The following is a 25,594-nucleotide window of genomic DNA, read 5'->3' on the forward strand; positions in this document are numbered from 1 at the left end:
CAGTTAGTCAGAGGCCCTGGAGGAGAGGAGGACTCTACTGACAGTTAGTCAGAGGCCCTGGCCAAGAGGAGGACTCTACTGACAGTTAGTCAGAGGCCCTGGAGGAGAGGAGGACTCTAATGACAGTTAGTCAGAGGCCCTGGAGGAGAGGAGGACTCTACTGACAGTTAGTCAGAGGCCCTGGAGGAGAGGAGGACTCTACTGACAGTTAGTCAGAGGCCCTGGAGGAGAGGAGGACTCTACTGACAGTTAGTCAGAGACCCTGGCCAAGAGGAGGACTCTACTGACAGTTAGTCAGAGGCCCTGGAGGAGAGGAGGACTCTAATGACAGTTAGTCAGAGACCCTGGCCAAGAGGAGGACTCTACTGACAGTTAGTCAGAGGCCCTGGAGGAGAGAAGGACTCTACTGACAGTTAGTCAGAGGCCCTGGAGGAGAGGAGGACTCTAATGACAGTTAGTCAGAGGCCCTGGAGGAGAGGAGGACTCTACTGACAGTTAGTCAGAGGCCCTTGAGGAGAGGAGGACTCTACTGACAGTTAGTCAGAGGCCCTGGAGGAGAGGAGGACTCTACTGACAGTTAGTCAGAGGCCATGGAGGAGAGGAGGACTGTACTGACAGTTAGTCAGAAGCCCTGGAGGAGAGGAGGACTCTACTGACAGTTAGTCAGAGGCCCTGGAGGAGAGGAGGACTCTACTGACAGTTAGTCAGAGGCCCTGGAGGAGAGGAGGACTCTACTGACAGTTAGTCAGAGGCCCTGGAGGAGAGGAGGACTCTACTGACAGTTAGTCAGAGGCCCTGGAGGAGAGGAGGACTCTACTGACAGTTAGTCAGAGGCCCTGGAGGAGAGGAGGACTCTACTGACAGTTAGTCAGAGTCCTCCTCTTGGCCAGGGCCTCTGACTAACTGTCAGTAGAGTCCTCCTCTCCTCCAGGGCCTCTGACTAACTGTCAGTAGAGTCCTCCTCTCCTCCAGGGCCTCTGACTAACTGTCAGTAGAGTCCTCTCCTCCAGGGCCTCTGACTAACTGTCAGTAGAGTCCTCCTCTCGACCAGGACCTCTGACTAACTGTCAGTAGAGTCCTCCTCTCCTCCAGGGCCTCTGACTAACTGTCAGTAGAGTCCTCCTCTCCTCCAGGGCCTCTGACTAACTGTCAGTAGAGTCCTCCTCTCCTCCAGGGCCTCTGACTAACTGTCAGTAGAGTCCTCCTCTCCTCCAGGGCCTCTGACTAACTGTCAGTAGAGTCCTCCTCTTGGCCAGGGTCTCTGACTAACTGTCAGTAGAGTACTCCTCTCCTCCAGGGCCTCTGACTAACTGTCAGTAGAGTCCTCCTCTCCTCCAGGGCCTCTGACTAACTGTCAGTAGAGTCCTCCTCTCCTCCAGGGCCTCTGACTAACTGTCAGTAGAGTCCTCCTCTTGGCCAGGGCCTCTGACTAACTGTCAGTAGAGTCCTCCTCTCCTCCAGGGCCTCTGACTAACTGTCAGTAGAGTCCTCCTCTCCTCCAGGGCCTCTGACTAACTGTCAGTAGAGTCCTCTCCTCCAGGGCCTCTGACTAACTGTCAGTAGAGTCCTCCTCTCCTCCAGGGCTTCTGACTAACTGTCAGTACAGTCCTCCTCTCCTCCATGGCCTCTGACTAACTGTCAGTAGAGTCCTCCTCTCCTCCAGGGCCTCTGACTAACTGTCAGTAGAGTCCTCCTCTCCTCAAGGGCCTCTGACTAACTGTCAGTAGAGTCCTCCTCTCCTCCAGGGCCTCTGACTAACTGTCATTAGAGTCCTCCTCTCCTCCAGGGCCTCTGACTAACTGTCAGTAGAGTCCTTCTCTCCTCCAGGGCCTCTGACTAACTGTCAGTAGAGTCCTCCTCTTGGCCAGGGTCTCTGACTAACTGTCATTAGAGTCCTCCTCTCCTCCAGGGCCTCTGACTAACTGTCAGTAGAGTCCTCCTCTTGGCCAGGGTCTCTGACTAACTGTCAGTAGAGTCCTCCTCTCCTCCAGGGCCTCTGACTAACTGTCAGTAGAGTCCTCCTCTCCTCCAGGGCCTCTGACTAACTGTCAGTAGAGTCCTCCTCTCCTCCAGGGCCTCTGACTAACTGTCATTAGAGTCCTCCTCTCCTCCAGGGCCTCTGACTAACTGTCAGTAGAGTCCTCCTCTTGGCCAGGGCCTCTGACTAACTGTCAGTAGAGTCCTCCTCTCCTCCAGGGCCTCTGACTAACTGTCAGTAGAGTCCTCCTCTCCTCCAGGGCCTCTGACTAACTGTCAGTAGAGTCCTCCTCTTGGCCAGGGCCTCTGACTAACTTTCAGTAGAGTCCTCCTCTCCTCCAGGGCCTCTGACTAACTGTCAGTAGAGTCCTCCTCTCCTCCAGGGCCTCTGACTAACCGTCAGTAGAGTCCTCCTCTTGGCCAGGGCCTCTGACTAACTGTCAGTAGAGTCCTCCTCTCCTCCAGGGCCTCTGACTAACTGTCAGTACAGTCCTCCTCTCCTCCAGGGCCTCTGACTAACTGTCAGTACAGTCCTCCTCTCCTCCAGGGCCTCTGACTAACTGTCAGTAGAGTCCTCCACTCCTCCGGGGCCTCTGACTAACTGTCAGTAGAGTCCTCCTCTCCTCCAGGGCCTCTGACTAACTGTCAGTAGAGTCCTTCTCTCCTCCAGGGCCTCTGACTAACTGTCAGTAGAGTCCTCCTCTCCTCCATGGTCTCTGACTAACTGTCATTAGAGTCCTCCTCTCCTCCAGGGCCTCTGACTAACTGTCAGTAGAGTCCTCCGCTCCTCCAGGGCCTCTGACTAACTGTCAGTAGAGTCCTCCTCTCCTCCAGGGCCTCTGACTAACTGTCAGTAGAGTCCTCCTCTCCTCCAGGGCCTCTGACTAACTGCCAGTAGAGTCCTCCTCTCCTCCAGGGCCTCTGACTAACTGTCAGTAGAGTCCTCCTCTCCTCCAGGGCCTCTGACTAACTGTCAGTAGAGTCCTCCTCTCCTCCAGGGCCTCTGACTAACTGTCAGTAGAGTCCTCCTCTCCTCCAGGGCCTCTGACTAACTGCCAGTAGAGTCCTCCTCTCCTTCAGGGCCTCTGACTAAATGTCAGTAGAGTCCTCCTCTCCTCCAGGGCCTCTGACTAACTGTCAGTAGAGTCCTCCTCTTGGCCAGGGCCTCTGACTAACTGTCAGTAGAGTCCTCCTCTCCTCCAGGGCCTCTGACTAACTGTCAGTAGAGTCCTCCTCTCCTCCAGGGCCTCTGACTAACTGTCAGTAGATCCTCCTCTCCTCCAGGGCCTCTGACTAACTGTCAGTAGAGTCCTCCTCTTGGCCAGGGTCTCTGACTAACTGTCAGTAGAGTCCACCTCTCCTCCGGGGCCTCTGACTAACTGTCAGTAGAGTCCTCCTCTCCTCCAGGGCCTCTGACTAACTGTCAGTAGAGTCCTCCTCTTGGCCATTGCCTCTGACTAACTGTCAGTAGAGTCCTCCTCTCCTCCAGGGCCTCTGACTAACTGTCAGTAGAGTCCTCCTCTCCTCCAGGGCCTCTGACTAACTGTCAGTAGAGTCCTCCTCTCCTCCAGGGCCTCTGACTAACTGTCAGTAGAGTCCTCCTCTCCTCCAGGGCCTCTGACTAACTGTCAGTAGAGTCCTCCTCTCCTCCAGGGCCTCTGACTAACTGTCAGTAGAGTCCTCCTCTTGGCCAGGGTCTCTGACTAACTGTCAGTAGAGTCCTCCTCTCCTCCAGGGCCTCTGACTAACTGTCTGTAGAGTCCTCCTCTCCTCCATGGCCTCTGACTAACTGTCAGTAGAGTCCTCCTCTTGGCCAGGGCCTCTGACTAACTGTCAGTAGAGTCCTCCTCTCCTCCAGGGCCTCTGACTAACTGTCAGTAGAGTCCTCCTCTCCTCCAGGGCCTCTGACTAACTGTCAGTAGAGTCCTCTCCTCCAGGGCCTCTGACTAACTGTCAGTAGAGTCCTCCTCTCGACCAGGACCTCTGACTAACTGTCAGTAGAGTCCTCCTCTCCTCCAGGGCCTCTGACTAACTGTCAGTAGAGTCCTCCTCTCCTCCAGGGCCTCTGACTAACTGTCAGTAGAGTCCTCCTCTCCTCCAGGGCCTCTGACTAACTGTCAGTAGAGTCCTCCTCTCCTCCAGGGCCTCTGACTAACTGTCAGTAGAGTCCTCCTCTTGGCCAGGGTCTCTGACTAACTGTCAGTAGAGTACTCCTCTCCTCCAGGGCCTCTGACTAACTGTCAGTAGAGTCCTCCTCTCCTCCAGGGCCTCTGACTAACTGTCAGTAGAGTCCTCCTCTCCTCCAGGGCCTCTGACTAACTGTCAGTAGAGTCCTCCTCTTGGCCAGGGCCTCTGACTAACTGTCAGTAGAGTCCTCCTCTCCTCCAGGGCCTCTGACTAACTGTCAGTAGAGTCCTCCTCTCCTCCAGGGCCTCTGACTAACTGTCAGTAGAGTCCTCTCCTCCAGGGCCTCTGACTAACTGTCAGTAGAGTCCTCCTCTCCTCCAGGGCCTCTGACTAACTGTCAGTAGAGTCCTCCTCTCCTCCAGGGCCTCTGACTAACTGTCAGTAGAGTCCTCCTGTCCTCCAGGGCCTCTGACTAACTGTCAGTAGAGTCCTCCTCTCCTCTAGGGCCTCTGACTAACTGTCAGTAGAGTCCTCCTGCCCTAACTGTCAGTAGAGTCCTCCTGGAGGAGAGGGGGACTCTACTGACAGTTAGTCAGAGGTCCTGGTCGAGAGGAGGACTCTACTGACAGTTAGTCAGAGGCCCTGGAGGAGAGGACTCTACTGACAGTTAGTCAGAGGCCCTGGAGGAGAGGAGGACTCTACTGACAGTTAGTCAGAGGCCCTGGAGGAGAGGAGGACTCTACTGACAGTTAGTCAGAGGCCCTGGCCAAGAGGAGGACTCTACTGACAGTTAGTCAGAGGCCCTGGAGGAGAGGAGGACTCTACTGACAGTTAGTCAGAGGCCCTGGAGGAGAGGAGGACTCTACTGACAGTTAGTCAGAGGCCCTGGAGGAGAGGAAGACTCTACTGACAGTTAGTCAGAGGCCCTGGCCAAGAGGAGGACTCTACTGACAGTTAGTCAGAGGCCCTGGAGGAGAGAAGGACTCTACTGACAGTTAGTCAGAGGCCCTGGAGGAGAGGAGGACTCTAATGACAGTTAGTCAGAGGCCCTGGAGGAGAGGAGGACTCTACTAACTGTCATTAGAGTCCTCCTCTCCTCCAGGGCCTCTGACTAACTGTCAGTAGAGTCCTCCGCTCCTCCAGGGCCTCTGACTAACTGTCAGTAGAGTCCTCCTCTCCTCCAGGGCCTCTGACTAACTGTCAGTAGAGTTCTCCTCTCCTCCAGGGCCTCTGACTAACTGTCAGTAGAGTCCTCCTCTCCTCCAGGGCCTCTGACTAACTGTCAGTAGAGTCCTCCTCTCCTCCAGGGCCTCTGACTAACTGTCAGTAGAGTCCTCCTCTCCTCCAGGGCCTCTGACTAACTGCCAGTAGAGTCCTCCTCTCCTTCAGGGCCTCTGACTAACTGTCAGTAGAGTTCTCCTCTCCTCCAGGGCCTCTGACTAACTGTCAGTAGAGTCCTCCTCTCCTCCAGGGCCTCTGACTAACTGTCAGTAGAGTCCTCCTCTCCTCCAGGGCCTCTGACTAACTGTCAGTAGAGTCCTCCGCTCCTCCAGGGCCTCTGACTAACTGTCAGTAGAGTCCTCCTCTCCTCCAGGGCCTCTGACTAACTGTCAGTAGAGTTCTCCTCTCCTCCAGGGCCTCTGACTAACTGTCAGTAGAGTCCTCCTCTCCTCCAGGGCCTCTGACTAACTGTCAGTAGAGTCCTCCTCTCCTCCAGGGCCTCTGACTAACTGTCAGTAGAGTCCTCCTCTCCTCCAGGGCCTCTGACTAACTGCCAGTAGAGTCCTCCTCTCCTTCAGGGCCTCTGACTAAATGTCAGTAGAGTCCTCCTCTCCTCCAGGGCCTCTGACTAACTGTCAGTAGAGTCCTCCTCTTGGCCAGGGCCTCTGACTAACTGTCAGTAGAGTCCTCCTCTCCTCCAGGGCCTCTGACTAACTGTCAGTAGATCCTCCTCTCCTCCAGGTCCTCTGACTAACTGTCAGTAGAGTCCTCCTCTCCTCCAGGGCCTCTGACTAACTGTCAGTAGAGTCCTCCTCTCCTCCAGGGCCTCTGACTAACTGTCAGTAGAGTCCTCCTCTCCTCCAGGGCCTCTGACTAACTGTCAGTAGAGTCCTCCTCTCCTCCAGGGCCTCTGACTAACTGTCAGTAGAGTCCTCCTCTCCTCCAGGGCCTCTGACTAACTGTCAGTAGAGTCCTCCTCTCCTCCAGGGCCTCTGACTAACTGTCAGTACAGTCCTCCTCTCGGCCAGGTCCTCTGACTAACTGTCAGTAGAGAATACAGTCTTTGGATCCTGTTCACTTGCTGTCTGATCAAGAATGAAATGCAAACAGACAATCTGACAGACCATACATCATTTCCATAATAATTTCACTAATTATTCTGCAGTATGTAGTGATGGTCTATTCATGGTTTCCTTATCTGACAGATGGAGCAGATAAGAAGTGAGCTGCTGCAGGAGAGAGCAGTCAGACAGGACCTGGAGTGTGACAAGATCACCTTGGAGAGACAGGTAGGTTTTAACCTCTGTGACATCACCAATCTCTCTACAGTTGATGGTTGAACCTCCCATAGAGGACCCCATGCTTCCTGGCCCTACGTATACAGTATGTCCTGCTCACCCTGTATTGTTCTCTTACAGAATAAAGACCTGAAGAGCAGGGTGTCTCATCTAGAGGGCTCCCAGAAGTCCAACCAAGATGTTGTGGTCTCCAGACTGGAGGGAAGGATCCAGGAGCTGGAGGGGAGACTGGAGGGAGAGGAGAGGTGAGGCTGCAGGGAGAGGAGAGGTGAGGCTGGAGGCAGAGGAGAGGTGAGGCTGGAGGGAGAGGAGAGGTGAGGCTGGAGGCAGAGGAGAGGTGAGGCTGGAGGGAGAGGAGAGGTGAGGCTGGAGGGAGAGGAGAGGTGAGGCTGGAGGCAGAGGAGAGGTGAGGCTGGAGGGAGAGGTGAGATGAGGCTGGAGGGAGAGGAGAGGTGAGGCTGCAGGGAGAGGAGATGAGAGGTGGAGGGGAGAGGAGATGAGAGGTGAGGTGGAGGGGAGAGGAGAGGTGAGGCTGGAGGGAGAGGAGAGGTGAGGCTGGAGGGAGAGGAGATGAGGCTGGAGGGAGAGGAGAGGTGAGGCTGCAGGGAGAGGAGATGAGAGTGGAGGGGAGAGGAGAGGTGAGGCTGGAGGGAGAGGAGAGTTGAGTCTGGAGGGAGAGGAGAGGTGAGGCTGGAGGCAGAGGAGATGAGGCTGCAGGGAGATGAGAGGTGGAGGGGAGAGGAGAGGTGAGGCTGGAGGGAGAGGAGAGGTGAGGCTGGAGGGAGAGGAGAGGTGAGTCTGGAGGGAGAGGAGATGAGGCTGGAGGGAGAGGAGAGGTGAGGCTGGAGGCAGAGGAGAGGTGAGGCTGGAGGGAGAGGAGAGGTGAGGCTGGAGGGAGAGGAGAGGTGAGGCTGGAGGCAGAGGAGAGGTGAGGCTGGAGGGAGAGGTGAGATGAGGCTGGAGGGAGAGGAGAGGTGAGGCTGCAGGGAGAGGAGATGAGAGGTGGAGGGGAGAGGAGATGAGAGGTGAGGTGGAGGGGAGAGGAGAGCTGAGGCTGGAGGGAGAGGAGAGGTGAGGCTGGAGGGAGAGGAGATGAGGCTGGAGGGAGAGGAGAGGTGAGGCTGCAGGGAGAGGAGATGAGAGTGGAGGGGAGAGGAGAGGTGAGGCTGGAGGGAGAGGAGAGTTGAGTCTGGAGGGAGAGGAGAGGTGAGGCTGGAGGCAGAGGAGATGAGGCTGCAGGGAGATGAGAGGTGGAGGGGAGAGGAGAGGTGAGGCTGGAGGGAGAGGAGAGGTGAGGCTGGAGGGAGAGGAGAGGTGAGTCTGGAGGGAGAGGAGATGAGGCTGGAGGGAGAGGAGAGGTGAGGCTGCAGGGAGAGGAGATGAGAGGTGGAGGGGAGAGGAGAGGTGAGGCTGGAGGGAGAGGAGAGGTGAGGCTGGAGGGAGAGGAGATGAGAGGTGGAGGGGAGAGGAGATGAGAGGTGAGGTGGAGGGGAGAGGAGAGGTGAGGCTGCAGGGAGAGGAGATGAGAGGTGGAGGGGAGAGGAGATGAGAGGTGAGGTGGAGGGGAGAGGAGAGGTGAGGCTGGAGGGAGAGGAGAGGTGAGGCTGGAGGGAGAGGAGAGGTGAGGCTGGAGGGAGAGGAGATGAGGCTGGAGGGAGAGGAGAGGTGAGGCTGCAGGGAGAGGAGATGAGAGGTGGAGGGGAGAGGAGAGGTGAGGCTGGAGGGAGAGGAGAGGTGAGTCTGGAGGGAGAGGAGAGGTGAGTCTGGAGGGAGAGGAGATGAGGCTGCAGGGAGAGGAGATGAGAGGTGGAGGGGAGAGGAGAGGTGAGGCTGGAGGGAGAGGAGAGGTGAGGCTGGAGGGAGAGGAGAGGTGAGACTGCAGGGAGAGGAGAGGTGAGGCTGGAGGCTGGAGGGAGAGGAGAGTTGAAGCTGCAGGGGGAGGAGAGGTGAGGCTGGAGGGAGAGGAGAGATTAGGCTGGAGGGAGAGGAGAGGTGAGGCTGGAGGGAGAGGAGAGGTGAGGCTGCAGGGAGAGGAGATGAGAGGTGGAGGGGAGAGGAGATGAGAGGTGAGGTGGAGGGGAGAGGAGAGGTGTAGGGGATGCTGGAGGGAGAAGAGAGGTGAGGCTGGAGGGAGAAAATAGGTGTGGGGTGGAGGGAGAGGAGAGGTGAGGCTGCAGGGAGAGGATATGAAAGGTGGAGGGGAGAGGAGATGAGAGGTGAGGTTTAGGATAGAGGAGAGGTGAAGTGGAGGGGAGAGGAGAGGTGTAGGGGAAGCTGGAGGGAGAAGAGAGGTAAGATGGAGGGGCGGTGGAGGGGAACTGGAAAGGTGAGGTGGAGCGGGGGCTGCAGGGAGAGGAGAGCTGAGGCTGCAGGGTGAGGAGAGGTGAGGAGGAGGGGAGAGAAGATGAGAGATGGAGGGGAGAGGTGAGGCGAGGCTGCAGGGAGAGGAGAGGTGGAGGGGAGAGATGAGGTGAGGTGGAGATGAGAGGTGGAAAGGAGAGGAGAGGTGAAGTGGAGGGGAGGTTGGAGAGAGAGGAGAGGTGCGGTGGAAGGGAGAGGAGATGAGAGGTGGAGGGCAGAGGTGAGGTGTCAGGGGAGAGGTGAGGTGGAGGGGAGAGGTGAGGTGGAGGGGAGAGGTGAGGTGGAGGGGAGAGGAGAGGTGGAGGGGAGAGGAGAGGAGAGGTAACGTGAGGTGAGATGGAGGGGAGAGGTGGAAAGGAGAGGTGAAGTGGAGGGGAGGCTGGAGAGAGAGGAGAGGTGCGGTTGAGTGGAGAGGAGAGGAGAGATGGAGGGGAACTGGAGAGTTGAGGTGGAGCGGGGGCTGCAGGGAGAGGAGAGCTGAGGCTGCAGGGAGAGGAGAGGTGGAGGGGAGGCTGCAGGGAGAGGAGAGGTGGAGGGGAGGCTGCAGGGAGAGGAGAAGTGGAAGGTTGAGGAGATGAGAGGTGAGGTGAAGGGGAGAGATGAGGTGAGGTGGAGGGGAGATGAGAGGGGGAGAGAAGGGGTGGATGGGAGAGGAGATGAGAGGTGAGGTGGAGGGGAGACTGGAGAGAGAGGAGAGGTGTTAAATATACTGAAGTGATCCCGCCGTTGATAAGCACTATTCCTCATTCCCCCAAGGGAGCTATCTTTCTTGGCGCAGTTGTTAGCGTGCTCAACCCTGGACTACAATTTAGCTAGTTCGATTCTTCCCTTGGTTTATTACAATGCTGTGGTTCAAATACATCACCGCCAGTACAGCAATGACAAGGCATCTACGGTACAAGAGTTTAATGTTTAGATGGTGTTAAAGGCTATAATCATGAGTGTCTGACAGGGATGAATGTTTAGTTGGTGTTGAGGGCTATGATCATGAGTGTTTGACAGGATTGAATGTTTAGTTGGTGTTGAGGGCTATGATCATGAGTGTCTGACAAGGTTGAATGTTTAGTTGGTGTTGAGGGCTATGATCATGAGTGTCTGACAAGGTTGAATGTTTAGATGGTGTTGAGGACTATGATCATGAGTGTCTGACAAGGTTGAATGTTTAGTTGGTGTTGAGGGCTATGATCATGAGTGTCTTACAGGGTTTCATATTTTCTTCTCAGAGACAACATCAACCTGCAACAAGCCAACAGGAAACTAGAGAGAAAAGTGAAGGAGATGATGATGCAAGTGGATGATGAACACATATCTATGCAGAACCAGAAAGACCAGGTAAAGTGGATGATGAACACATATCTATGCAGAACCAGAAACACCAGTGTTGCGTTCCCCAGCAAGAAAACCAAAAATGTCTCTCAAACAGAAGGGGGAACTAACAAAGAGTCACTGACAACGACCAAAACTGAGCAGGTGGGGTTCTAGAAGGGGTTCTGAAAGACACTCATGGGGGTGTCCACTGGAAGTTGACTAGCCACAACAACTGGAACCTAAAAGACACCCACCATGAGCGCCCACTAATCTTCCCAAGAAGAGGCAGACAAAAGAAAAACCCCAAACTTAAAGACAGGAAGCAATTTTTTTTTTTGTATTATATAAAATAGGGAGAGAGAACTAAAGATGTTGACCCTCCACATCTACCAAGACAACTAAAGATGTTAACCCTCCACATCTCTCAAGACAACTAAATATATTAACCCTCCACATCTACCAAGACAACTAAGGATGTTAACCCTCCACATCTAACAAGACAACTAAAGATGTTAACCCTCCACATCTACCAAGACAACTAAAGATGTTAACCCTCCACATCTACCAAGACAACTAAAGATGTTAACCCTCCACATCTACCAAGACAACTAAAGATGTTAAACCTCCACATCTATCAAGAAACCTAAAGATGTTAAACCTCCACATCTATCAAGAAACCTAAAGATGTTGACCCTCCACGTCTATCAAGACAACTAAAGATGTTGACCCTCCATGTCTATCAAGACAACTAAAGATGTTGACCCTCCACATATATCAAGACAACTAAAGGTGTTAACCCTCCATGTCTCTCAAGACAACTAAAGATGTTGACCCTCCACGTCTATCAAGACAACTAAAGATGTTGACCCTCCATGTCTATCAAGACAACTAAAGATGTTGACCCTCCACATATATCAAGACAACTAAAGGTGTTAACCCTCCATGTCTATCAAGACAACTAAAGATGTTGACCCTCTACATCTCTCAAGACAACTAAAGATGTTGACCCTCCACGTCTATCAAGACAACTAAAGATGTTGACCCTCCACATCTCTCAAGACAACTAAAGATGTTGACCCTCCATGTCTATCAAGACAACTAAAGATGTTGACCCTCTACATCTCTCAAGACAACTAAAGATGTTGACCCTCCACGTCTATCAAGACAACTAAAGATGTTGACCCTCCACATCTCTCAAGACAACTAAAGATGTTGACCCTCCACGTCTATCAAGACAACTAAAGATGTTGACCCTCCACGTCTACCAAGACAACTAAAGATGTTGACCCTCCACATCTATCAAGACAACTAAAGATGTTGACCCTCCACGTCTCTCAAGACAACTAAAGATGTTGACCCTCCATGTCTCTCAAGACAACTAAAGATGTTGACCCTCCACATCTCTCAAGAAAACTAAAGATGTTGACCCTCCACGTCTATCAAGACAACTAAAGATGTTGACCCTCCATGTCTACCAAGACAACTAAAGATGTTGACCCTCCACGTCTATCAAGACAACTAAAGATGTTGACCCTCCACATCTCTCAAGACAACTAAAGATGTTGACCCTCCACGTCTATCAAGACAACTAAAGATGTTGACCCTCCACATCTCTCAAGACAACTAAAGATGTTGACCCTCCACGTCTATCAAGACAACTAAAGATGTTGACCCTCCACGTCTATCAAGACAACTAAAGATGTTGACCCTCCATGTCTCTCAAGACAACTGGAGCACTGGGCCAGCCACTCTTAAATAGCACCTGGGCCAGCACAGGTGAAACACCTTCTGACTAACGAGAAGACATGCCAGCACAGGTGTAACACACACTGACTAATGAGGTGACACCAATCGGTGCACCCAACGTGCTAACGTGCTAACGTGCTAACGTCGAACCTCAAAATATAAATGGAAAAACCAAAGCCTGTAACACCAGGTAAAGTGTAACACCTACAGTCAATTAAAAATAGTAGCTTTAACAGTGTCGTAATAAAATTACAAATGTTTTAAGATGTCATGACATCTTATGTCTCTGGACGTCAAGTGGCCAATTCAAATAAAGTGTTACCAGAGTTACAGGAAGACACAGGTGAGTCAAAGTAATTCACATCCTTTGAGGACTTTCATGAACATCCTACCTACGTACACGTCTTATAGCTGACCCAGAAGCTGAAGACAGACAGGTACTAAACGGCTAGCTAGTTAGAAGTGCGCGCTAGTAGCATTTCAATCGGTGACGTCACCCGCTCTGAGACCTTGAAGTAGTTGTTTCCCTTTGCTCCACAAGGACCGCGGCTTTTGTGGAGCGATAGGTAACAATGCTTCATGGGTGACAGTTGTCGATGTGTTCAGAGGGTCTCTGGTTCGAGGACAGGTTGGTGTAACACTGGTAAACACATCATAGTTAAAACTATGTACTGTAACCGAGTGGCACAGTGGTCTAAGGCACTGCATCGCAGTGCTAGCTGTGCCACTAGAGATCCTGGTCCGAATCCAGGCACTGTCGTAGCCGGCCTCGACCGGGAGACCCATGGGGCGGCGCACAATTGGCCCAGCGTCGTCCAGGGTAGGGGAGGGAATGGCCGGCAGGGATGTAGCTCAGTTGGTAGAGCATGGCGTTTGCAACGCCAGGGTTGTGGGTTCGATTCCCACGGGGGGGGGGGAAATATGAAAAATAAAAATAATGTATGCACTCACTAACTGTAAGTCGCTCTGGATAAGAACGTCTGCTAAAATGACTAAAATGTAAATGTAATGTAACCCCCCTCTCCTCTCTTAGCTGAACCAGAGGCTGAAGACAGCGAAGAGACAGATGGACGGGGCTGAGGAGGAGATAGAGCGTCTGGAAAACTCTAAGAGGAAGTTACAGAGAGATCTGGATGAACAGCTGGAGACTAACGACCAGATACTGAGTCAGCTCAACGCCCTGCGCTCAGAGATGAGGTGAGTTAAATGCAACAGTGTGTGGGGTAATGTATCTTTCATTTATGACTAGTTTTTTGTACCCTGCATTATTGTCGTTTTTATAATGCTTCTCCTGAAATGTGCTTTTTTTTTCCCAGGCGTAAGCAACAGAAATCAGCGCCGCTCCTGATGATGGAGAAGGATGATGATGCTGTCTTTGAAGATGACGTCAACTCTGACTGAAAGATGCACTAACTTACATACTACAGTACTTACTTAAGGAGCTCTTCATTCCCACCGGGTCACAAGGTCGCATGGAGCTCTTCATTCCCACCGGGTCACAAGGTCGCATGGAGCTCTTCATTCCCACCGGGTCACAAGGTCGCATGGAGCTCTTCATTCCCACCGGGTCACAAGGTCGCATGGAGCTCTTCATTCCCACCGGGTCACAAGGTCGCATGGAGCTCTTCATTCCCACTGGGTCACAAGGTCGCATGGAGCTCTTCATTCCCACTGGGTCACAAGGTCGCATGGAGCTCTTCATTCCCACTGGGTCACAAGGTCGCATGGAGCTCTTCATTCCCACCGGGTCACAAGGTCGCATGGAGCTCTTCATTCCCGCCGGGTCGCATGGAGCTCTTCATTCCCACCGGGTCACAAGGTCGCATGGAGCTCTTCATTCCCACTGGGTCACAAGGAGCTCCTTCCACGTCTTCCTGTCCTTGGTGACATGTTGTGATGCGCTGACTACAGCCTGGTGGGAAGAATAAAAGCGGTCAAGTCAAAAACAGATGTTCTGATTCTCACAAAGGGACGGTAAATCACTGTGAGGACTTGGGATTGAAAAGCAGTGCAGAAGTTTCTCATTAACAACGTTTCCATGTACAACTCAAGGTGTGGGTCTAGGCCTATCTGTGGACTTCATAACCCTTTGCTCTAGACTGCCATCCAGTGGCTTTTTCTAAAACTGCAGAGTTCCATGCAGTTCCAGGAGAAAGAACACTAATGCAAAGCAATGTTTTCACTTTTCACCATCATAAAACAGTCAATGACTATATTGTGTGCTCCCATCATCTTTTATTTGCATTATGTATTTAACCTATGAATAAATAAAGGTTATCTATTAACTAATTTGTGTGAAATATATGATGAAAACAGGCTGTATATCTGCAAGGTTCTAAGGTATCTCAGGATTTCTCATACAGCGTCCCCACACTCACACCCTCCCCCCCCATTTCACACCTTATGCAATCCACCCACCTGGTTAGGAACCCCTCCTGTTCTCCACCCACCTGGTTAGGAACCCCTCCTGTTCTCCACCCACCTGGTTAGGAACCCCTCCTGTTCTCCACCCACCTGGTTAGGAACCCCTCCTGTTCTCCACCCACCTGGTTAGGAACCCCTCCCACCTGGTTAGGAACCCCTCCTGTTCTCCACCCACCTGGTTAGGAACCCCTCCTGTTCTCCACCCACCTGGTTAGGAACCCCTCCTGTTCTCCACCCACCTGGTTAGGAACCCCTCCTGTTCTCCACCCACCTGGTTAGGAACCCCTCCTGTTCTCTACCCACCTGGTTAGGAACCCCTCCTGTTCTCCACCCACCTGGTTAGGAACCCCTCCTGTTCTCCACCCACCTGGTTAGGAACCCCTCCTGTTCTCTACCCACCTGGTTAGGAACCCCTCCTGTTCTCCACCCACCTGGTTAGGAACCCCTCCCACCTGGTTAGGAACCCCTCCTGTTCTCCACCCACCTGGTTAGGAACCCCTCCTGTTCTCCACCCACCTGGTTAGGAACCCCTCCTGTTCTCCACCCACCTGGTTAGGAACCCCTCCTGTTCTCTACCCACATGGTTAGGAACCCCTCCTGTTCTCCACCCACCTGGTTAGGAACCCCTCCTGTTCTCTACCTGTCCCCCCCCCACACGTTATAGCCGGGGCTCTCAGGGACCCCCTCATAACTAGAACACAACTCAAGAGTGATAAAAAATAGTCTACAAGGAGTTTTACTATGACTTCTGCAGTGCATGGGCTGGACGAACCAAGTCTCAGGCACAGATTTTTTATTTTTATTTTTAAAAGCATTGGGGAAAAAAGGCATCGGAGAGAAAGTTTAGCCTTTTTCAGGTAAATGTTCTACAATTCTACACATTCTGTCATTGGGCAGAGATTTTTTGTGTTGTTGCAGCTTTAAAACTAATATCCTGCAATTCTACACATCAAGGTTATTACAGTAAACGAAAACTGAAACTAAAATAAAAACTAAAATTTGAAAAACGATTTAGTAAAACTGAAATAAAAATAAGTTCAAAACAAACTATTCTGAAACGATTTTCTTTGACTGCAAAACAGACTAAAATAAAATAAAAACGTTTTTGTTTTTTGTTCTTCTCAACTTCTAAAGTTTTTTTTTTGACATTCTGAATCTGAATTATAAATGCTGCCAGTAGATGCCGATGTAATCAAAAAGGCTTGTGCGTCGCTATCACTAGCTAACAGGGAAGAAATCTGAGGCCGAGCACGGAGCGTGACTGGGCCAAGCTAGAACACCCGTGGGGAGCATCAGTACCCCAGGAAGATGCCAGCACGATGAATCCAGCAAGCATCTCGAACCATAGCGCTTCAGAAATATAGCTTCCTCGCATCAAAGATTGTGTCTGAGGGCATTGTCCAGCCAGAGGGTCAACCGGGCAGGGCGTTAAGTGCCTTGTGTGAACTGCAGAGGAAGGTAAAGGAGGTCATGTTTACAGAGTCACCTCTCCAGTTCTGACAGGATGGCTGTTTGATCTAATCTGTTCCCTGTGGTTCTGGATCTGGTGTCTTCCCCTGCATCCCAACACTTCCTGGAGAGAATATTCTCTGTGTGGACAACTGTCATCAGGCTTGAGAAACTTATTTGGTTGAACAGAAACACACAGACACATACACACTAACACACACACACACACACTAACACACACACAAACACACACACACACACATACACAAGCTGGCTGTGTACTGATAGATTTGTGAAGAAGGGTTGTATTGCTGTTTGTATTAACCTTATTTGTTTACATTATCTCTTTGTCAAATGTGCCATGACTTCAGTAGTTGTTAGATAAAGGTAAAGGTACTTGATTCTTCTTTACATCTACTACTAAAAGTTAAAAAAAAAAAAGCCTTGGATCATTGTAAACAGAGAGAGGGTCCTTCTACCATATTTCTTGCACCAGTCTAGGCACTTATCCTTTAAAATCCAAGTCACGTTAGGATTGATTTATAATTGAAACCTAACCCAACCTACTGTGTGTCCAGGCCCAGGAGCTGTATGGAGGCCTCTAGTGGCCAAAAGCCTGTGTTAGCATGGGAAGCGCCATTGAGGGCTTTCGCCATTTTTATTTAGTCAACTGGGTGCAGAAATGACAAAATACAATATCAAAATTCCATAAACATCAAAATAAACTACAAAATACTTGTTTTTATTAAAATTTATAATAAATATATGTGCAGGTAGCCAGCCTTAACAGCAACAACATTCAGAAACCTGTTACTTCCTGTGACATTGAAACACTACATGACCAGCAGTATGTGGACACCTGCTCGTCGAACATCTCATTCCAAAATCATGGGCATTAATATGGAGTTGGTCCCCCCCTTTGCTGCTATAACAGCCTCCACTCTCCTGGGAAGGCTTTCCACTAGACGTTGGAACATTGCTGCGGGGACTTGATTCCACTCAGCCACAAGAGCATTAGTGAGGTCGGGCGTTGATGTTTGGCAATTAGACCTGGCTCGCAGTCAGTGTTCAAATTCATCCCAATGGTGTTCGATGGGGTCGAGGTCAGGGCTCTGTGCAGGCCAGTCAAATTCTTCCCCACCGATCTCGACAAACCATTTCTGTATGGACCTCGCTTTGTACACAGGGGCCTTGTCATGCTGAAACAGGAAAGGGCCTTCCCAAAAATGTTGCCACAAAGTTGGAAGCACAGAATCGTCTAGAATATCATTGTATGCTGTAGCGTTAAGATTTCCCTTCACTGGAACTAAGAGGCCTAGCCCGAACCATGAAAAACAGCCCCAGACCATTATTCCTCCTCCACCAAACTTTACAGTTGGCACTATGCATTGGGGCAGGTAGCGTTCTCCTAGTATCTGCGAAACCCAGATTCGTCCTTCGGACTACAAGATGGTGAAGTGTGATTAATCACTCCAGAGAACACATTTCCACTGCTATAGAGTCCAATGGTGGCGAGCTTCACACCACACCAGCCAACGCTTTGCATTGCTCATGTTGATCTTAGGCTTGTGTCATGGAAACCCATTTCATGATGCTCCCGATGAACAGTTATTGTGCTGACGTTGCTTCCAGAGGCAGTTTGGAACTCGTTAGTGAGTGTTGCAAGCGAGGACAGACGATTTTTACGTGCTTCAGCACACGGCGGTCCCGTTCTGTGAGCTTGTGTGGCCTACCACTTCGTGGCTGAGCCGTTGTTGCTCCTAGACGTTTCCACTTCACAATAACAGCACTTACAGTTGACCGGGGCAGCTCTAGCAGGGCAGAAATTTGATGAACTGACTTGTTGGAAAGGTGGCATCCTATGACGATGCCACGTTGAAAGTCACTGAGCTCTTCAGAAAGGCCATTCTACTGCCAATGTTTGTCTATGGAGATTGCATGGCTGTGTGCTCGATTTTATACACCTGTCAGCAATGGGTGTGGCTGAAATAGCCGAATCCACAAATTTGAAGGGGTGTCCACATACTTTTGTATATGCTGAACAAAAATATTAACGCAACAATTGAATTACATTTATTAGGCCCTAATCTATGGACTGGGCAGGGGCACAGCCATGGGTGGGCCTGGGAGGGCATAAGCCCACCCACTTGGGAGCCAGGCCCAGCCAATCAGAATGAGTTTTTCCCCACAAAAGGGCTTTATTACAGACGAAATACTCCTTAGTTTCATTAGCTGTCCGGGTGACTGGTCTCAGACGATCCCGCAGGGGAAGAAGCCGGAGGTGGAGGTCCTGGGCTGGTGTGGTTACACGTGGTCTGCGGTTGTGAGGCCGGTTGGACGGACTGCCAAATTCACTAAAACAACGTTGGAGGCAGTGTATTGTAGAAACATTTACATTAAATTCTCTGGCAACAGCTCTGGTGGACATTCCTGCAGTCAGCATGCCAATTGCATGCTCCCTCAAAACTTAAGACATCTGTGGCATTGTGTTGTGTGACAAAACAGCAATTTTAAAGTGGCCTTTAATTGTCCCCAGCACAAGGTGCACCTGTGTAATGATCATGCTGTTTAATCAGCTTCTTGATATGCCACACCTGTCAGGTGGATGGATTATCTTGGCAAAGGAGAAACGCTCACTAACAGGGATGTAAACAAATTTGTTCACAACATTTGAGAGAAATAAGCTTTTTGTGCATATGCAACATTTCTGGGATCTTTTATTTCAGCTCATGAAACATGGGGACCAACCCTTTACAATGTTGCGCTTATATTTTTGTTCAGTGTAATTTTATCCCCAAATGTCTATTTTACTCCTCCTGCTCTCACTCTCTCTTGAAACCATGAAGTTATTTGAGATGCCAGAGTGAAAGCGATGGCCGTGGGTATGAACACTAGAGATCAATGAGACATGCTGAATGGGTGGAGACTAGTGTCTGGTCGGGGTGGAGGACGTGGGAGTGTTTGGGAGGTGGTGTGGGGGGTGTAGCAATGCCCCAGAGACACAGGGACTGTTGAGCAACCGCCCGTTTCTGACAGCACGTTACCACGGTGATACATGGAGATGAAACACATGAGAACTATGAGGCAACGCTATGCTCTGAAACATGGGATACTCAAGGAGTTCCTGGCTGAGTTCCTGGGGACTTTTATCTTGGTTGTAAGTAATTCTGGCTTCATATTCAATATGTGTTTTTGGTGAGAAATTGCCTTTCATGGACTACCTATTTAACCCCTCAATATGACTGATCTTATTGAACAATTACATTTAAAAATACATGCTGTTTATTATGATTCAATTAGGTTTAGGGTTAAATTGGGTCAGGATTATGATTAAATCAGGGTTAGGGTTGGGGTTATGATTAAATTATGTTTAGGGTTATGAAAAATGATGGTTAGGGTTATGAATAATTTAGGATCAGGGTTATGAATACATTTGGGTTATGATTAAATTAGGGTTAGGGTTGTAATTAAATTAGGGTTAGGGTTATGAATAAATTATGGTTAGGGTTATGATTAAATGAGGGTTAGGGTTATTAATAAATTAGGGTTAGGGTTGTGAATACATTAGGGTTAGTGTTATGAATACATGAGGGTTAGGGTTATGAATAAATGAGGGTTAGGGTTAGTAAAATGTAGTGAAGTAAGTAAAGTGTAATCAGAATGAATTCTAATTCTTACTAACTAAATGTAACTGATAGTGCTGTTACTGAATGGGATTCATGTATATTTGCTTGGACTAACTCTTCCTCCCCCTCATCATCTCTGTGTTTAGTTGTTTGGCGTCGGGTCTGTTGCTCAGACGGTCCTGAGTCGTAATGCGATGGGGGAGACGCTCACCATCCACATAGGCTTCTCTGTAGGACTGATGATGGCAGTGTACGTTGCCGGAGGAGTGTCAGGTAAATACGATATCACACTATACAATACCACTCCAATTGCGTGCGTTAATTATTATTATTTTTTTTTAATGCCTGTGCTGCAGCAACATACATGTGACAGACTCTCTCTCTGCCACTTTGCCAGAGTTCAATGTTCCAGTAAACTTGTATCAAAGAGGTCTACTTTGCATTGAAATCATGAGCTCACCCAATACATGGCTGAATAAGGCAGCGGCAAGAACACAGGAAAGCTTTCAGACGTCGACCGAAAAATGCTTTAGAATGGATAGTTGTGTTGTGAATATAACATGCATGCTTGCTCCTCTATACGGAGAAAATGAAGCAGACGCACGTGCATGTGCATTGTGCACTATTATGTCATGAATGGTGTGTTGTTATTAATTGGAGTTTGCTACGATCAATTCCTCTTCAAATTGGATATTGGAATTCAGTTCAATCAATGGGGGCTGCCATCTTAATTACAATAGTACTATAGTAACATAAATGTGGTGATAACATACATTTAACACGTGCTCTATCAGCGTTATGCGTATTTGAGCAGATGAGTCTGTGTGTACAGAACTATGTTCAGTATCAGCCCTCTGAATCCTTTTAAAAGGTTCCGGAATGGATACCACTTCTCCGTCAGAACCTTCCTGTTGGGGGAACTGGAGGACCAGGGTTGGGAAACACTGTTGGGGGAACTGGAGGACCAGGGTTGGGAAACACTGTTGGGGGTACTGGAGGACCAGGGTTGGGAAACACTGTTGGGGGAACTGGAGGACCAGGGTTGGGAAACACTGTTGGGGGAACTGGAGGACCAGGGTTGGGAAACACTGTTGGGGATACTGGAGGACCAGGGTTGGGAAACGCTGTGCTAAATGCTAAATTACTAAAACGTAAACATTGTTTTTGTAATAGTATAACCTCCTGCAGCCTCATCAACAGTCATGTTGTCACCCCACGCTCTACATCCATGCAGAACGTGCCAGCTCCAATCCCGAACCAACGAATCTCAACTGGCCATTGATTTACATTTCTCACCCCTAGCCCTGTTGAAGTTTCAGCCCAATCGAGGTCATTTATAACCTTGGGCAGTAAATGACCTACCAACTCCATTGATCTCAGACTGTGGCCTCTCTATGACAGAAACCAATCCCAGCCCCAACACACTGCTAGGCTGATAGTGAATACAACAAATAATTCACAGAGGGGGAGTTGAACAACAACAGTAACATCATGCAGGTTTAAAGCTTATGCTCAAACGTTCTACATATTGTGAAGAGAAACGGGGAGCATAGCTGGTCTAATGTACAACTTAGCAGACACTTTTATCCACTGAACCAATCCCAAATCGACCCCAAAGCTCTACACCAGGGTTGCCCAACCCTGTTCCTGGAGAGCTACCCTCCTGTAGGTTTTTGCTCCAACAACAGGTGTTACTAATCCTATTCATTTTATCAACCTGCTAATTATTAGAATCAGGTGTGCTAGATTAGGGTTGGAGCGAGAACCTACAGGACGGTAGCTCTCCAGGAACAGGGTTGGAGCGAGAACCTACAGGACGGTACCTCTCCAGGAACAGGGTTGGAGTTAACCTACAGGACGGTAGCGCTCCAGGAACAGGGTTGGAGTTAACCTACAGGACGGTAGCTCTCCAGGAACAGGGTTGGAGCGAGAACCTACAGAACGGTAGCTCTCCAGGAACAGGGTTGGAGCAAGAACCTACAGGACGGTAGCTCTCCAGGAACAGGGTTGGAGTGTAAACCTACAGGACGGTAGCTCTCCAGGAACAGGGTTGGAGCGAGAACCTACAGGACGGTAGCTCTCCAGGAACAGGGTTGGAGTTAACCTACAGGACGGTAGCTCTCCAGGAACAGGGTTGGTGTTAACCTACAGGACGGTAGCTCTCCAGGAACAGGGTTGGAGCAAGAACCTACAGGACGGTAGCTCTCCAGGAACAGGGTTGGAGTTAACCTACAGGACGGTAGCTCTCCAGGAACAGGGTTGGAGTTAACACCTACAGGACGGTAGCTCTCCAGGAACAGGGTTGGAGTGAAAACCTACAGGACGGTAGCTCTCCAGGAACAGGGTTGGAGCGAGAACTCCAGGAACAGGGTTGGAGTTAACCTAGAGGACGGTAGGTCTCCAGGAACAGGGTTGGAGCGAGAACTCCAGGAACAGGGTTGGAGTTAACCTACAGGACGGTAGCTCTCCAGGAACAGGGTTGGAGCGAGAACTCCAGGAACAGGGTTGGAGTTAACCTACAGGACGGTAGCTCTCCAGGAACAGGGTTGGAGCGAGAACTCCAGGAACAGGGTTGGAGCGAAAACCTACAGGACGGTAGCTCTCCAGGAACAGGGTTGGAGTTAACCTACAGGACGGTAGCTCTCCAGGAACAGGGTTGGAGTTAACCTACAGGACGGTAGCTCTCCAGGAACAGGGTTGGAGTTAACCTACAGGACGGTAGCTCTCCAGGAACAGGGTTGGAGTTTACCTACAGGACGGTAGCTCTCCAGGAACAGGGTTGGAGTTAACCTACAGGACGGTAGCTCTCCAGGAACAGGGTTGGGGTTAACCTACAGGACGGTAGCTCTCCAGGAAAAGGGTTGGAGTTAACCTACAGGACGGTAGCTCTCCAGGAACAGGGTTGGAGTTAACCTACAGGACGGTAGCTCTCCAGGAACAGGGTTGGAGTTAACCTACAGGACGGTAGCTCTCCAGGAACAGGGTTGGAGTTAACCTACAGGACGGTAGCTCTCCAGGAACAGGGTTGGGAGTTAACCTACAGGATGGTAGCTCTCCAGGAACAGGGTTGGGAGTTAACTTACAGGACGGTAGCTCTCCAGGAACAGGGTTGGAGTTAACCTACAGGACGGTAGCTCTCCAGGAACAGGGTTGGAGTTAACCTACAGGACGGTAGCTCTCCAGGAACAGGGTTGGAGTTAACCTACATGACGGTAGCTCTCCAGGAACAGGGTTGGAGTTAACCTACAGGACGGTAGCTCTCCAGGAACAGGGTTGGAGTTAACCTACAGGACGGTAGCTCTCCAGGAACAGGGTTGGAGTTAACCTACAGGACGGTAGCTCTCCAGGAACAGGGTTGGGGTTAACCTACAGGACGGTAGCTCTCCAGGAACAGGGTTGGAGTTAACCTACAGGACGGTAGCTCTCCAGGAACAGGGTTGGAGTTAACCTACAGGACGGTAGCTCTCCAGGAACAGGGTTGGAGTGAACCTACAGGACGGTAGCTCTCCAGGAACAGGGTTGGAGTTAACCTACAGGACGGTAGCTCTCCAGGAACAGGGTTGGAGTGAACCTACAGGACGGTAGCTCTCCAGGAACAGGGTTGGAGTTAACCTACAGGACGGTAGCTCTCCAGGAACAGGGTTGGAGTTAACCTACAGGACGGTAGCTCTCCAGGAACAGGGTTGGAGTTAACCTACAGGACGGTAGCTCTCCAGGAACAGGGTTGGAGTTAACCTACAGGACGGTAGCTCTCCAGGAACAGGGTTGGAGTTAACCTACAGGACGGTAGCTTTCCAGGAACAGGGTTTGGAGTTAACCTACAGGACGGTAGCTCTCCAGGAACAGGGTTTGGAGTTAACCTACAGGACGGTAGCTCTCCAGGAACAGGGTTGGAGTTAACCTACAGGACGGTAGCTCTCCAGGAACAGGGTTGGAGTTAACCTACAGGACGGTAGCTCTCCAGGAACAGGGTTGGAGTTAACCTACAGGACGGTAGCTCTCCAGGAACAGGGTTGGAGTTAACCTACAGGACGGTAGCTCTCCAGGAACAGGGTTGGAGTTAACCTACAGGACGGTACCTCTCCAGGAACAGGGTTGGAGTTAACACCTACAGGACGGTAGCTCTCCAGGAACAGGGTTGGGGTTAACCTACAGGACGGTAGCTCTCCAGGAACAGGGTTGGAGTTAACCTACAGGGTTGGGCAGTCCTGCTCTACACCCGACGCACTTGTGGAGATCTGAGAGGATTTGACAGCTGCAATCAATCTGGGTAGTAGCTCCACCTTGCCCTCTGATTGGCTAAGTGGAAGTTTCACCATATTGCTTATACCAATCAAATCCTCTCATACTGTATCTCCACAAGTGCATAGGGGTCGGTTTGGGATTGGGCCTTACAGTGTAGATGGCCATCTTTCCAACCTCCCCTCTTTCATTGGCTATTTCCATCCCTCCTCTGCTTCCTTCTCAAAACAGGAAGTGGATACCTAGTCAGTTGTACAACTGAATGTATTCAACTGAAATGTGTCTTCAGTATTTAACCCAACCCCTCTGAATCAGAGCGGTGCATGGGGGCTACCTTAATCAACGTCCACAACGAGCAGTTGTTGTTGGGGGTTAACTGCCTTGCTCAAGGGCAGAATGGCAGATTTTTCCACCTTGCCGGCATGGGGATTTCAAACCAGCGACCTTTCAGTTACTGGCCCAATGTTCTTAGCTGCAAGGCTACCTGCCGCCCCGTTGGAGACGAAGGTCAGAGGGGAGGTCCTTCTTCTCCCGTATGGTTGAGAAGGAGGTATCGGAGATAGGATGGGGGAATCACCTTACTCTTTCTTCCCTCCCAGGTGCCCATGTGAACCCTGCTGTCTCCCTGGCCATGGTGATCCTGGGAAAACTCAAGTTCTATAAGTTCCCCGTCTATGTCGTGGCCCAGTTCCTCGGTGCTTTCTCTGGAGCTGCTGCAGTGTTTGGGCTGTATTACGGTGAGTAGTATGACCCAGGTCTGCATTCTGTTTCTGCAGTGTTTGGGCTGTATTACGGTGAGTAGTATGACCCAGGTCTGCATTCTGTTTCTGCAGTGTTTGGGCTGTATTATTGTGAGTAGTATGACCCAGGTCTGCATTCTGTTACGCACATTGAAAAATAACAACAGGAGCTTGACAGTACAATGATCCACTGCATGCAATAACGGAATGCCCGCTCACTGTTTGCTGCTGCCAATTCAAATCACATTTATTTTATCAAGCCCTTTTTACATCAGCAGTTGTCACAAAATGCTTTACAGATACCCAGCCTAATGTGGTTATTGAATAGCTTACTGTGATACAACAAACAACACATTGCTGCATTCTGCTATGGTCCGTTACTGCAGTTGATGACCAAATTCACATTGAACCGTTCCAACAGATTGCACGTGTTTAAAAGCCTTGTGGCGTATTGTAACCCATCAGGTCAACTGGTCTATCTCATATGAACTTCACTCAAAAACAAACATATTTTATATGTCTGTTGTTATGGACTGTTGTTACGGACTGCTGTTCTGAACTGTTGTTATGGACTGTTGTTATGGACTGCTGTTCTGAACTGTTGTTAAGAGCCGCTGTTATGAACTGTTGTTATGGACTGTTGTTATGGACTGTTGTTAAGAGCCGCTGTTATGAACTGTTGTTATGGACTGTTGTTATGGACTGTTGTTATGGAATGTTGTTCTGAACTGTTGTTATGAACTGTTGTTATGAACTGTTGTTAAGAACCGCTGTTATGAACTGTTGTTATGGACTGCTGTTATGAACTGTTGTTAAGAACCGCTGTTATGAACTGTTGTTATGAACTGCTGTTATGAACTGTTGTTATGAACTGCTGTTCTGAACTGCTGTTCTGAACTGTTGTTATGGACTGTTGTTATGGACTGTTGTTATGGACTGTTGTTATGAACTGCTGTTCTGAACTGCTGTTTAGAACTGCTGTTATGGACTGTTGTTATGGACTGTTGTTATGGACTGTTGTTATGAACTGCTGTTAAGAACTGCTGTTATGGACTGTTGTTATGAACTGCTGTTA

At 50.2% G+C, this 25,594-nt stretch overlaps 2 protein-coding genes across 2 annotated transcripts in view; both read left to right on the forward strand.

Annotated features, from left to right (window-relative positions):
• The window catches only part of LOC311134510 (cingulin-like protein 1), a gene marked incomplete at its 5' end in the record, with an annotated part of 54,565 nt that extends 40,240 nt beyond the window's left edge, over positions 1-14,325 (forward strand). Inside the window, 5 exons of the mRNA XM_084168208.1 lie at positions 6,531-6,614; positions 6,744-6,868; positions 10,208-10,316; positions 13,072-13,235; positions 13,355-14,325. Of these exons, the coding sequence (XP_084024334.1) occupies positions 6,531-6,614; positions 6,744-6,868; positions 10,208-10,316; positions 13,072-13,235; positions 13,355-13,439 (567 nt within the window). The 3' untranslated portion in view covers positions 13,440-14,325. The remainder of the gene's footprint in view (positions 1-6,530; positions 6,615-6,743; positions 6,869-10,207; positions 10,317-13,071; positions 13,236-13,354) is intronic.
• Positions 14,326-18,966: 4,641 nt separating this feature from the next.
• aqp9a (aquaporin 9a) overlaps positions 18,967-25,594 on the forward strand; it is a gene marked incomplete at both ends in the record, with an annotated part of 23,993 nt that continues 17,365 nt past the window's right edge. Inside the window, 3 exons of the mRNA XM_084168324.1 lie at positions 18,967-19,068; positions 19,684-19,810; positions 24,379-24,516. Of these exons, the coding sequence (XP_084024450.1) occupies positions 18,967-19,068; positions 19,684-19,810; positions 24,379-24,516 (367 nt within the window). The remainder of the gene's footprint in view (positions 19,069-19,683; positions 19,811-24,378; positions 24,517-25,594) is intronic.

Source organism: Coregonus lavaretus (assembly GCF_964263955.1).
Source record: "Coregonus lavaretus genome assembly, chromosome: 9".
NCBI classification, from domain to species: Eukaryota; Metazoa; Chordata; class Actinopteri; order Salmoniformes; family Salmonidae; genus Coregonus; species Coregonus lavaretus.